The 13,577-nt window shown below is 37.9% G+C and overlaps 1 protein-coding gene across 2 annotated transcripts in view; it reads left to right on the top strand.

Annotated features, from left to right (window-relative positions):
* Positions 1 to 13,577, top strand: part of LOC136676304 (multiple C2 and transmembrane domain-containing protein 1-like) — a 102,195-nt gene that overhangs the window by 42,301 nt on the left and 46,317 nt on the right. For both annotated transcript variants that reach the window (XM_066653197.1, XM_066653198.1), the window contains exons 10-14: positions 366 to 468; positions 1,236 to 1,338; positions 1,802 to 1,903; positions 3,059 to 3,133; positions 4,925 to 5,044. In XM_066653197.1, the coding sequence (XP_066509294.1) occupies positions 366 to 468; positions 1,236 to 1,338; positions 1,802 to 1,903; positions 3,059 to 3,133; positions 4,925 to 5,044 (503 nt within the window). The remainder of the gene's footprint in view (positions 1 to 365; positions 469 to 1,235; positions 1,339 to 1,801; positions 1,904 to 3,058; positions 3,134 to 4,924; positions 5,045 to 13,577) is intronic.

The following is a 13,577-nucleotide window of genomic DNA, read 5'->3' as shown; positions in this document are numbered from 1 at the left end:
TAGGTGACCGTGTGTGTGTGAGTGCGCATGTGTACATGTGTGTGTGCCATGGGCAGCAGTGAGGCTGAAACTCTTATCTACCTGTGTGGAAGCCAGCGTATCAGTACAGCATGAGGCCATGACACCACAGACAGGCAAAAATGAATACATCAAATTCAGAGTTCAGAGATGATAAATAGTCCCTTAAGCCGTGGTGTGTTTTAAAGGAGGCGCTGGGGTATAATTCAGCCCCTCGGCCCTGTTCTCCCACGCCTTTATCAGGTAGAGAGAAACTCTGCCATCTCTCAGAGCGCCAGCCAGTGGATTACACCAGTCTGCAACAGATAAAGTTAATGTGTGTCTCTGTGTGTGTGGGTCCCTCACAGGCAAAAGTGACCCCTTCTGCGTCGTAGAACTCAGCAACGACCGCCTGCAGACCCACACAGTGTACAAAAACCTCAACCCAGAGTGGAACAAAGTCTTCACATTGTGAGTTTCAGATGATAATTATAGAACACATATAATCTTCATCTACAGTGGTTTTTAGTTAGTGTTTTTAATAGGCTGACCATTAGGATTACATGTTTCAACCATGCCTATAAATCACACTTTAAGAATTATTTTATTTAATTAAGTAATTTAGACATAGATAAAAAAAATAAATTTGAAGACAGGTGTTGGTAGGCTGAATATAAATGAAAATGAAAACAATAAGAACATTTGGATCACGTTAGTTTAGTTTTGTACTAACTCTTCATGGACTTGTTAAACATAAGTAAACTTATTTTTTTCCTCAAGGACTGAGATTAACCTCAGGATGAAATTCCACTCCCATGCATGTTCAATCATAACACTGTATGTTAATGTGCCGTACATAATTTCTCATATTACTTTGGAATTTAGAGGTTGTTCCATTGATGTTTTCTCATAATCTTTCAATCTGCCTGGCTGGAAATTCATTTGCGAATTCCCACAGAAAGCCGGGTAATCTAGCCTCTCCTTGGAGTGCCCGTCTCTTTAAGAATAACCTCATTTTCTTCCACTCTTTAGCCTACTTTTCAAAGATAGCATTTCAAAGGGAAAATCACTGCATCTTTTTTTAACCCTCACACAATGGAGACTGTCACCAAGGCTTTAAATGAATCAATTTTTTTTTGCCATGACTTCAAAGATCTTTTTTCAATGTTTAATATTAGTCAATGACTTCTTTTTTTCCTTCTCTCCTCCGCCCCGTTTTGATTTTGTCTTTCAACCAGCAACGTGAAAGACATTCACTCTGTCCTGGAGGTTACGGTGTATGATGAAGATCGAGACCGGAGCGCTGACTTCTTGGGCAAAGTGGCCATTCCGCTGTTAAGTGTAAGTCCATTACTTGCAGAATAACAGACCACAAATTAGAATACAAGCTAATATTATTCAAAACAAATATTGAAACTGTTAACTAGGAAACTTAAAGTTCTTGCAAAAGCAAATGGAAAAGTTCCGGTTGAGACTTATTTGGTCGTTGTAACTGTAGGTGGGAAAAGCCACAAGAGACTGATAATATCTTTATAAAAAAGGTTTAAAAATAAATAAATTAAGAGAAGTGCAGGAGAAAGGACAGAAAAGTGAAGGAGCGTAATGTGTGCTCCCAGGCTGATCCCCCAGGATAGTTAATTTGCGGCTGACAGTGGTTGGGGCGTAATGAACAGGTACTTGTCAGAGCCGCCACAGTTGTTTTGGGCTCTCTGTCAGATGCAGCAGCTGGGGGTCAGAGGTCATGTGGGGAGTGTATTCAGCTGGGTATTGCCAGACAGACGGCTGTCATGTCCCTCTCCCACAGATCCAAAATGGTGAACGGAAAGCTTACGCCTTGAAAAGCAAGGAGCTGACAGGGCCAACAAAAGGGGTCATCTTCCTCGAACTAGACGTGATTTATAATGCTGTAAGTCCTTCTCGCTCTTTCTTTTTACTTGCCCCCCCCCCAACACTTACTACATCTCTCTCTCTCTCTCTCTCTCTCTCTCTCTCTCTCCTCTTTCTGTTTGTTCCCCTTCAAACATGGTCGTAGCTGTCGTTTGAACATGGGGCTGTCCCCTTCATCCTCATTTTCTCTTTAATTACCAAAGGCTCCCCTTCTCCTTAAGCTTTTGTTTGTGTGCTGCTGTTCACGCCATCGCCGCCATTTTAGGTGCCGGAATGAGAGAGAGGCACATGGACATGTGGCATCGAGTGTGTGAAATGGAGGACGAGAGCGAGATCAGTCATTAGAGCTGTGAAGAGATCTGTGATTAGCATTGTGTTATTCTTTTGATTCAGGATACAAAAGTTTTAAACTTCTCGAAGTATAGAGATATTGCATTTTTTTTCTTTTTGTAATTCAAATAAACTTACACAAATACAGGGTTAAAGACATAGATTTAACATAGAAATAATATTATCGACAGATACCAGTTGGCACATCTGAGTTTTTTTCTTTGTTCCAGTTTTGACAAAGGACCAAACATGACATAAATTATAAAGTAATGCACAACACACAGGAATCAAATAAAAACATATTAATTTCCCCTACAGGTAAAAGTCTGATAAGCATGCATCAAATTAATAATACCATAATATTAAATATTTACTTACACAGTATATACTAATACTTCCGCAGAAGTCATTTTAGATGTTTAATTCAAACTTTATAAACTTATAAAAAAAACTATATAACTAAAAAAGTTATATTATCTGTTTGTAGCAAATCCTTGATAAGCTATTGGTGCCAAAATGTTGCCACGCATTTCAAATGCAGTGCAGGGGAGGTTTTTCAGAAGTTAACTTTGTTCTTAGTTTAGTACTTTCCTAATCATTGTAGAATTGTAGGACACAGTTTCTCATTTTAAAACTTTATTGGAATAGTTTAAAAATGTAGAATCTACACAGACTTCCCCTATTTGTTTCACTAGGCTAGAAGTGTAAATAAAACCAATATACTTGGTTACATATCAATGGTGTTAAGAACAACTTCTGAGGACTAAAACAATATAGATCATTGCTATTTATATATTGCCGTTATTTCCTTGCCTTTTGTTCTAACATGCTTATTTGTTTCCAGGTGAAAGCTGGCCTGAGGACACTAATACCCATTGAGCAGAAATACATAGAAGACGAGCCTAGAGTTTCTAAACAGGTAATAAATAAATAAGTATATAAGTAAGTAAATAAATAACAAATAAGCATGCAAGCCCAGCCATAAGCACCATGTAAATAGCTGCTGGTGAAGAAAAGAGTATGTTTGACACACAATATAGACAACAGTGTCACTCTCTGGCTCTCTCTCCTGTCTCTCTCTGTCTTGTCCCTCTCCTCTGGAGCAGCTGAATAGAAATGTCATGCTGTCAGTTGTGGGGGTGCATAAGTAGATTGGCCATCCTTTAGCCTGGCCCTCGGTGGCACCACTGCAATGCACTTCATTGTCGGCCCTGCTCAATGTGTCCCTCTTGGACAAAGAGCTGAATTGGAGGGGCTGTCCCAAATCAAGCCTGTCACTGAGACACACACACACACACACACACACACACACACACACACATGGAGTTCACAGCCCAGTCGAGCCATTCTCAGATCCAAAAAGTGCACATTCTGCACTTTGTCTCTGTTTTAGCCTGGCTTGCCGTTTTAGGACAGACTCTGAGTGAGTTTGCATGCCTATGAATATGTGCTTTAAGAAAAATATGGAATAGCCCTATAAAGAAATTGAACTTTCTTTTGAACTTATAATGTTTCATAATGAGCATCCATATGTTTGCCAGTGATCTCCATAATAGTATATGAGAGTGTCATGTACTTTTGCATCGTACTGTTTCTTACTTTACTCATGCTTGATTGGTCCCAAATGGCAAGCAAAATAACCTAGTTTATGACAAAGTAAATGCAGAGTCTGACAAAGTAAATGCAGATATTTATGATGATCAAAGCCTGCCATTATGAGGCTATGTGTGTTTCATCTTGGTAGGGACACCAGAACACAGCAGGCATTTGCAGTTCAGACTAATTCTGAATTATGCATAATGACGTTTTGTGTAAAGGGATGGGGAGAGACAAAATAATGGTTTTAAAACATATACAGAATATAATAAAAGAAACTAAATTGCCCCCTGGCTGTCTGTTGGCAGTATTCTCTTTTTGACTCAAATGTCTTTCAGACTTGGTTCACTCTTCTGGTGTTATTCCTAGATAACAATGCCATGGGACAATAGTGCTTTTCCAGTCTCTGACCATTTGCCAGAACTGGCGTGGGACTACAAAGTGTGGCTCACTCGCTCCCGTTTATTTACCACATTTTGCATGCCAGACGCCCCGATGCAAGTGGCAATGTGGCACTTGCCAAAACACACTTATTTTCAGCTTGTAGCCTTAATTTGTTCTTACTAAATTTAGACATGTTTAATGTGCCAACTAAAGACTGTTTATAAAACAAAACTTATAACAGAACTTAACTGATGGCAAGGCAACTGGAAAACAATAAAAAAAACTCCTCATAACCTAAAGCCAGCTGAATAAATATGAGAGGCCGGCAGCTGGGTGATTTTGGCTTGTCTGTCCGGTTTGTCGTGTCTGTCCAATAGGTGTTGGCACAAGGTGTTCAGGCTTGGTCCTGGAGGAATGGGTATCCAGCATGGTTTAGTGATTTCTGTGCTGAAACACATCTGATACAACTCAGCAATTAATTATCGGATATAATAGGGGTGTTAAGCCCAGGGCACAAACACCCAGCTTTTTCCAGCTAATCCAACAAACCCAAACAATAAGTTGGTGTGCTATACCTGCGTGTTGTTATATATTATTTTCTATATAACTTTTCTACTATTCTAGAATATTCTTCCCTTTACTCAGTGTTGTCTTATTGTCTTTATTCGCATTGATCTAATATATTTTCCCTGTTCACTGACTTTTTTATTGTTTTATTTATTTTCTGCAGTTGCTGTTGCAGAACTTTAACAGAGTGAGGCGCTGCATCATGTTCCTGATCAACGCTGGCTGCTACATCAACAGCTGCTTTGAGTGGGAGTCTCCTCAGAGGAGCATCTGTGCCTTCCTTGTAAGCAGCTAAATACATACACACACTCACACACATGTACGCTTTCTCACACAGTTTTAACAGGCCTGGTGGTACTGGCAGGGCTCAGAGAGCAAAACTAAACAGTGCCAGGTATCAGCTTGTTTCACTCACGTAATCATTTCCAATTTATGTGAAAGCAACAGCAAAATGGCTGTTTATTTTCATGGTGCTTTAGGAATAGGGCATAATCTTTTTTTGCACCATAACTGTTATGGATGGGCCATATAACAACATTCAGGGATGCTGGAACATATTTTGATTTGGAGGAGGAGAAATTATAATAGCATTTTTACCTTTTTAACAGATGTCGGTTGTGCATCAGCCTGTTGGTGCAAATCAAGTTCACTCTGGAAATGACCTGAATGCCGGATATTAAGATTGATGATGTGCATGTTACATTGAATTGAACATAAATGACAACAACATTAGACTGCAGTGGGTAACACAACTAGCCTACAGAAGCTTGTACCTAAACTAGCTTTAACTTTCTTGTGACACACCTCCAAATTGGCCAGCAGTTAAATCGATTTTGCTCGGCTTCATCAAAGTGCAGCAATTACATAAACAGCATTTGGCTGTTGCAGTCACTAAAAATTTACAATGAAAACTCACCCTTAAATCAAACATATTATTCTTTACTACGCAGATTTTTAAACTTACTACTTATAACCGCTGCAGTTAAACAACTCCAAAATCTGTGAGTACTGTAGCCCCCTCAGCACTGCCTCTTCATGTTATTCTCATCTGATAAATACATGAGATGTATATCAGGGGAATTTTCGATACATTTTAAGAACCAAGTAACTACACACATAATAGAGTATGTAACTGCATAAAATGCACGGCAAGTAGCTAATTGGATTCCATTAACGTATTGTTAAAAGTGTTGGTTGTATCAATCAGAAGCAAAACGAAATATATAAATACAATTGTATGCAAAAATTGGGCATGCAAAATTTGTATTCGGCATATCCAATACAACAAAAACACTACTGAATGATTATGGTTTATTTGCTGCGTTTATTTGCAGGATTTCTCCCCAAGGAATTGGAACAACATGAATATAAAAAAGTGAACTATGCTGAAATTTTGGGACTTTTATTTTGTATTTTATTGATCATTTTTTACATATATTTGCATTCAACTCTATGATGTATCAAGAAAATTTTAATTGAGTAGTATTGCACAGTCCTGCCATTTTGCCAACCCTTACTATGTCTATCTTGGTGTAACTCCTGCTGCATGGTGAAAAGAGAGCAGGATTATAATTGGACAGCTGAGCAGTGGTTTAAAGGACACCCTCTCTGAAGCTCACTGTGAGACTGAATGCTAACAGGACAGTGGTGCTAATCCCACTCTGTGGCACTGCATAATATGCAGCAGGATCTGTCTGTTTTAGTGTTAACGTGTCTTTAAGCGTCGCCCGTTAACATTTGCCGCTTGACACGTTTTAATTTTGCTACAGTTTTGAAGCAGGGGAGGAGGGACAGGGGCGTCTGTATCGATCAGTTAACATTTAAGTTCAACAATTTTTTCCCTTCTCTCTCAGCTGCTGGGCACAGGGAAAAAAAAACTGAATGAAAATGTCAGAGAAAGAAATGTCAAGAGAGTCTGCTCAAAACATGAAGTCACACCTGCTTCCTCCTTGTTTAGTTATTTAGGGAAAAATGAGGTTTGCATAGTGATTAAAGATTCAACAACACCTTCTAATCATTTAAATATCCAATGTGTCTAATTTAATCTAGAGATGCACCAAGATGCATATTTTGTACCAGTATCATATTTCAACAGACTTATCTGCCAATACCAACACACAGACATTAATAAAATGTTGAAATTGACAAGTTCCGTATATGACTAAGACTTTGTTTATATCAAACAAAACCTTGTATATACATTTTTTGATTTTCATTTAAAAAATAATAATAATTTTAGTATGTCAGCTGTTTTTTTTTCATGTTTCAGGACAAACAGGCCAAATTAACTAAATCTGGTTCAATTGAGTTACACTCAAGTTTTTGGAGATTTTATGCTCGGATTTTGAAGGGCGCACTATATTGGTCAGATTTCAAATCTTTCCAATGATTATTTTAGTATTATTATTAATACCCTTATAGTTTATCCTGTATCCCTAATTAATATCATAATCAATGGTGAGTGTATGTGTAAGGTAAAACATAATAAAATAGCTTTTTCTATGAAATAGTTGTTTATACATTAACAGTATTAATGTTAGTCCATAAGAGCATTCTTAATTGCTTAATATAATTACTTTATCAGCTATGATAAAGCTAATTTATCAGCAACCATCTGGTGCAGGTGAGATGGTGCTGCAATGTTGATATCCCCAGCTGTGTAGCTTGTTTCGACAGACTTGAGCTTCGCTCACAGAATGTATTCTACTCTGAAAGTGTGCGGCTGCTTTGGCAGAACCCCTACCTCTCCCTACACAAAGGTTAGCCACAGCAAAGAGAATGATAACACTGTGCAGATGAAAATGGCTGAGGTGAAGTGAGCCTTGTGATTTGCTATTCTGGTATTTTTAGGTCGGTACCTTTTGACACGGCTTTATTATGGTTTTTTAGGTTACTGGTTTGTTGTTGTTGTTATTGTTATTGTTATGAATTGCTATCATTCTAGCATCTCTTGCAAGTTTGAGAACTTTTTGTTGCTGGCTGTGTGCAGGTATTATATTGTGTCAGAAAATATTTTGTATAGTGTCTGATTTTAATAAAATGGATATGTGGAGGTGCTATACCACGTACGCACACACAAAAGGACACACACACACACACACACACACACAAACACAACACACAAACTGATAACTTTATGTCCTGTTAAATGTTCCGTACTTGTGTTTGGGTGCCTACACGTTTTTTATATATAAGACGTGTGTGTGTGTGTGTGTGTTTGTTTGTGTTAAATGCAAGTTATTAATTACTTTACAGTTTACATTTAACAGAAAATTACACAGAAAAACATCTAAATATACAAATGGAATGTAATATCAATGTTTTCTGTATTTAGTGTGCTCACTTTTTGTCTTTGATGTAGGTCTGTTTTTATCATGATGTTGTTTTGTGTTTTCCAGCAGGAATCGTAAGGGAAGCTTAGTCTTAGAAAATGTTTCAGTTTTTAATTTTCATCACTCAAGTAACACTCTAATTCAGTGCCTTTATTTTGTCTTGTCTGGGCTCCGGGGCGACAAGTCTAATGTTCCGAAAACGCAAATAACCACTTTGTTTAATCTAAATATGCTCTTCTTTTTGGATTATTTCTGTTTCTCAGTAACAGTTTGTTAACAGCTACACATCCTTTCAGACCATATCATTTAATTGTATTCTGGATATTTCCATGTCTATTTGCATATCTAAATAGCAAGATTAAATTGCTATTTATGTAACAGTAAAAGATTTGATGATGCATCAGCTTGTGTGTTTTTGTTAGGAGTCCCATATTCTCTTTGGAAAATGGATGATTTTATTTCTGTTATTTCAGAAATATCTTCTGTGATATTTCGATTTGGTCTCTGACTATTGTGCCAGAAGAAGGTTCGTCTATTTTAAACACAATCCACTGGTGTGTTTATACCCACCTAATATTGATACATGGTTGACGTGGCAGCCATTCATGACCACACTACCGGTAACAAATACAAAGTTGTAGATTGCATGTGTGTGTTTTGAAGGAGAGCACAAAACGAACACTTGTAAGCTGAGCATACTGCCACCCATCCTCTGTGAAAGTGGGGCATTGTTGGCAGCAGTGGTGTCTGGTTCTCTCTCTCTCTCTCTCTCTCTCTCTCTCTCTCTCTCTCTCTCTCTCCCTCTCTCCCTCTAGCCCTGGCCCTCTCCGAGCCCTGGAGCGGCCAGGCCTCACCAACTCTTCCTCCAAACAAATTTGCCGTAACTTTAGCTGCAATTTGGCCCTGAATTGGGAGCAAATAGAGCAGGTATTGAGTAGCATGGGGAATAGGAGCGCTGTTTGGATATGTGTGTATGTGTGTGTGTTGGTGTGTGCTGGCTGAGGAGGCTTTATTGGAAGGAGGGGGTAAGGAAATGATACCCGGCTCTTTTATGTGGGCTAAAGTAGGGCTCTTATCAGTGGGAGAGCACAGACAAGAGAGGCTGCTGCTACACGAAACTGGAGCAGCCCTCACCTGCTTTGCATTTAGATAAAATACACCCATCTGAGAAAAAAAAGAGAGAGGAAGGGAGGAACAAATGCTTCTGTGTGTATACATCTGTGTGTGTGTGTGTGTGTGTGTGTGTGTATGTGTGTGTGTGTGTGTGACCTCACACTGTTTTCTTCAATGTGACACCTTTTCACTTTAGGTGCGTTTTCCCTAAGCACACACACTGACAAGGGCACAGAGAGTGAATGTTTCTCAGAAAATATGATTTACCAAATTACATTTCTGGTTAATTCTAAATGATCGGACCGTGCCACTTTTGAATATAATGTTAGATATGAGCACATTATTGACTGGCACATATCCCTAATAAAGACTTGATGATTTCTAGCTTTTTCTTTTATTATTTTCATCTGTGTCCCTTAGATTAAGGAAATAGATTTACAACTCTTCAGTTAAGGAATGGGTTCAGTAATGAACTCTTCAATAATACAATAATATACACTACTTAAATTCTTAATTACTGCAATGGGACAAGTATCCATTTGCCGTACTGGGATACTCAGAATTAGCGAATAAATAGAATTACAGCTGCTAGAAAAGTTGAGTAATGGGATTTATGTTAATTAAACAAATGCTGATTCATGACTTATGGTGTAATAAAGAAAAATTAATTTGTGAGGTTTGTCTTTAACTTTAATGGTTTCATTAATTAACCATTTTCTGAACAGAAGCGTGAATCTTGATAAAGTGTAAGGAAATTATATTTTACTAAATGCTCATTGGGAATAGCCAAAATTTGTGCATTTTTTGGGTCTGATGCTAGTAGATGTTTGTCGTAATTAAGAATTTTAGAAGTGAAACACATTATTGAACATTGTTTTCTTGGGCTCTTCTGTAAACAGCTGACAATCGGTCTATATTGCTCAAGAATAACCAACTATTTGACATTTTATTTTGTATATAGACTTTTAAGTGTTACATATGACCAAAAAGAGAAATTTTGTAATTTTGTCAAGTGTACTTTTGTCTTTATTTTGTCCTAAGTTTGAAAGAATTGTAGATAATTGACTACGCTGACTCTTAATAAGGCACTGATTGTGACTTTTGTGTTTAACATGTTACAAGTATCTAGCAGTGGCCAGTGTTGCATGGCACATGAAGGTTTCCTTTATACTAATTGCAGTGTAGCCAAAAATTATGAAGACGTGTTTGTTCCTTTTTAGCAAATTACCATTTTAGAGATGTATTTGTTTGGATATTTCATTATTGGAACACTCTTGCCGGAACAGAAGTGAGCATTTTGTAGCAGTTTAAATCTGTCTATTTTAATAAATCCTGACAAAGCTTGAGTGCATGTTGACAAATAACCCAGTTTTGTGGAAAGCCAGGAGGTGGCAGTGTAGCCTCACGAATTCAGAGTGCTCTTACGGAGGGCCCAGCCAAAACCCAGATGAGTTATTGACGTCCATAATCAGCCTCTCATTTGGCATATTTCTCTCCACCGTTGGCACCATTTAAAATAATCAACACCACTATGATGACTCAATTTCTCAATTCCAAGTAGAAGGGCTGTTGTGGGGTGTGTTGGTAACACACTTTTAATGTGCTAATTCTCAAATGCATTCTCCAAAGTGCTCATACCCCACTCCAGAACGGCAAGTGCCAAAATGATATTAAAATCCACTGCCAAAACAGAATCCACTCTCTTTTCCAAAAAAAAAAAAAAAATACATATCGAGGAAAATTTGAAACACTTGGCCATTGCACATACTTCTCTCCAAAAGTCAGAGCAATAGTTTTGACAAGGGACTTCATCTCAAGTGTATTATGATTGATGTGCAAAATCAATTTGGTATTAAAACAAACTTAAACGGTGCTTGATATGGCGGAAACCATGGCCGTAACCTACTTACTAGTGCTAAAATGAACTAGCACTAGCCCACTGATTAAACAGAGAAGTGCATGTAGATCTGTAAAAAAATATCTAACAACAGAGTATCTGCTGTTTAACTTGCCCATAGTACCAAAAATAATCCTGAAATGAAAATGTCAAAAAGTTCTAACATCTGAACTGACATTTAACCTAAAAAAGTTAGAGTTCAATTAATCTGAAGTAGCTGAAAGGTTCAGTGGTGATGGTCACTTCTTTTCTTGCTGTTATAAATTAAAGTTTGCCTTTATAGAGCTTTATGAATTTTCTGTATTGAGATCAAGGATGTAGTTTTTACTGAAACTTAAAATGAACTGTAAAAATCCAAAGACAAACTAAAGGGTTGTTGTTATAAATGTTAATACATGTAATAAAGGCTTAGATAAAAATGTGCTTCTTCCATGTCTAAAACCTTATGATGTTACCTGGACCGACGGCCTGGCTTGCTTTAATTAAACACACATTCTGAAGAGTCCTAATTAAAAGTAATTAGAATTTCTTGTTGTGCTGCCCACTCCCATTTGAAACCCATTTTAGTTTACTTTTAATAAAACACATTGCAGACAGGAATAAAGAGGGACATCATTGTCACTGGTGGCCAGTGCATATAGTATTACTCAGCAGACTGAATTACTTGACTGGACGTAGATTTTGCAGGTGCATCTGCTTTTATGGTGTTTGTTCGCTGACCCTCACAGTGCCAGACCCTCACAGTGAATTGAGGAACTGGGCACTGTAGCTTGTCTACTGGCATCCACGCCTCTGGACTGTCACAGGTTGATATTGTTGGTACCTGTGTGCTTCTGTACAAAGAGCCTGCAATCGCACATTTACAGATTCAGTTTCTCTTATGGCCAGAAACTCTCTTTAGTTTGGTTTCTTTACAGTTTGGGGCTTCTGTCCCTGATGACGGTGGGGCAGGGTTTTAGTGTTAGAGGGTGAAAATGGGAACCTGCTCTGAGAGAATGGCCCTAGCTCCTCAGGCCACCTCTCCTCAGACTGGCTGGCTGTGTGAAAGGGAGAAGGGTCACCTCAAAGCGGCTGAAGGTGTCGGTTAACATCAGCTGTCAATCAAGTGCCCAACCCCTCAGCTAGAGTGTCCAAACTGTGTCCAACTGAATCCAGCGACAGGTTAAATAAACCCCCGGGCATAAGAAAACAAGATGGAGACTGAGGACCAGAGACATATACTGAGATTTATAACTGCTTTTGTAAAGTGGGGGAGAATATTAAAGTCATTAGGAATAACGAAGAAGAAATTAATTTAAATTATTCCAAATTGTACATTTTTCTCATTTAATGTTCAGTAGCAAATAAATAGATGGCAAAGTTAGCTTAAACAGAAGTATATTAATAAATAACCATAATTACTACTAATTAAATATGAAAAGAATTTCACTACGAATGACTCTCCTGAATGAATCTCCTGAGGTAGCCTCTTTGTACCTGAGGCTATTCTCTGAGCATTTTGTTTTGGTTCTCTTGCTGTAGTGGATTTGATGTGAATATCATAGTATTTTTATTTTTACCTCACATTGAGGTTTGGAGCGCAGCAGGGATTAACGTGCTCCTCACAGCCTCCTCACTGTTTGTGAGTGAATGTTTATGAAAGAGGGTGGTGTATCATGGAAAGCATAAGCGTTGCTGAGTTCATTCAAAGTGAAAAGAAAGAGAAATTCCTGAAAGGTGCTGAGGTTGGAAGACAGGCAGGCTGCTGTATGCATTTGTGTATTTGTGAATTCATTTAATTTGATAGACTGGTGTGTGTGTGTGTGTGTGTGTGTGTGTGTGTGTTCGCTTGCCTGTAAACATTGCTGAATTATTGAAACCGATTCTTCTCTATTCCCCGAACACCCCTTTATTAAAGGAAGAAAACAAAAAACCCAAAAGAACAGTAATATGTTGTTTTCTAGCTACCACACACTGCACTCAGGCCCATTACAATAACTTATTTTGCTCTGAGCATTATGCTAATGCTTTGGCCAATTCATCTATAATTCATCACTTATATCTTTGTTTTGTTATGGTACACTAAGATTCATCATTTCGCAGTTTCAGTGCGTTATTGTGCCTAAAAGTGTCCTCCAGCACATTTACATCACAGCTTTACTTCATTTCTGATAGAAATGACAGACCTGGTTCAGAAACATTTGCATCATAGTCTAATCATGTGCGAAAGTTTGATTTTATTAATATAAAATTATATGTCAAAAGATGTAGTATACTTTCTCTATGCAGAAATATGACCTTTTTTGCACAGATTTGCACAGTTGCAAATTCTCTATTTGTTTTAAAAACACGTGTGTGTGCATATGTATATATGCGAGCGAGAGAGAGAGTAGAATTGGTCATCATTTTGTACATTTAGTCAACATTCAGTTTGTTTGGTTCAGCAAACAGTCTCTTATTATTACAAATTAAATTGTGCCTGTGCTTTTCCCTTA

Source organism: Hoplias malabaricus, chromosome X2 (genome assembly GCF_029633855.1).
Source record: "Hoplias malabaricus isolate fHopMal1 chromosome X2, fHopMal1.hap1, whole genome shotgun sequence".
Lineage (NCBI taxonomy): Eukaryota > Metazoa > Chordata > Actinopteri > Characiformes > Erythrinidae > Hoplias > Hoplias malabaricus.
Note: the sequence above shows the minus strand (reverse complement) of the source record. Positions and strands in the feature narration are given on the sequence as shown.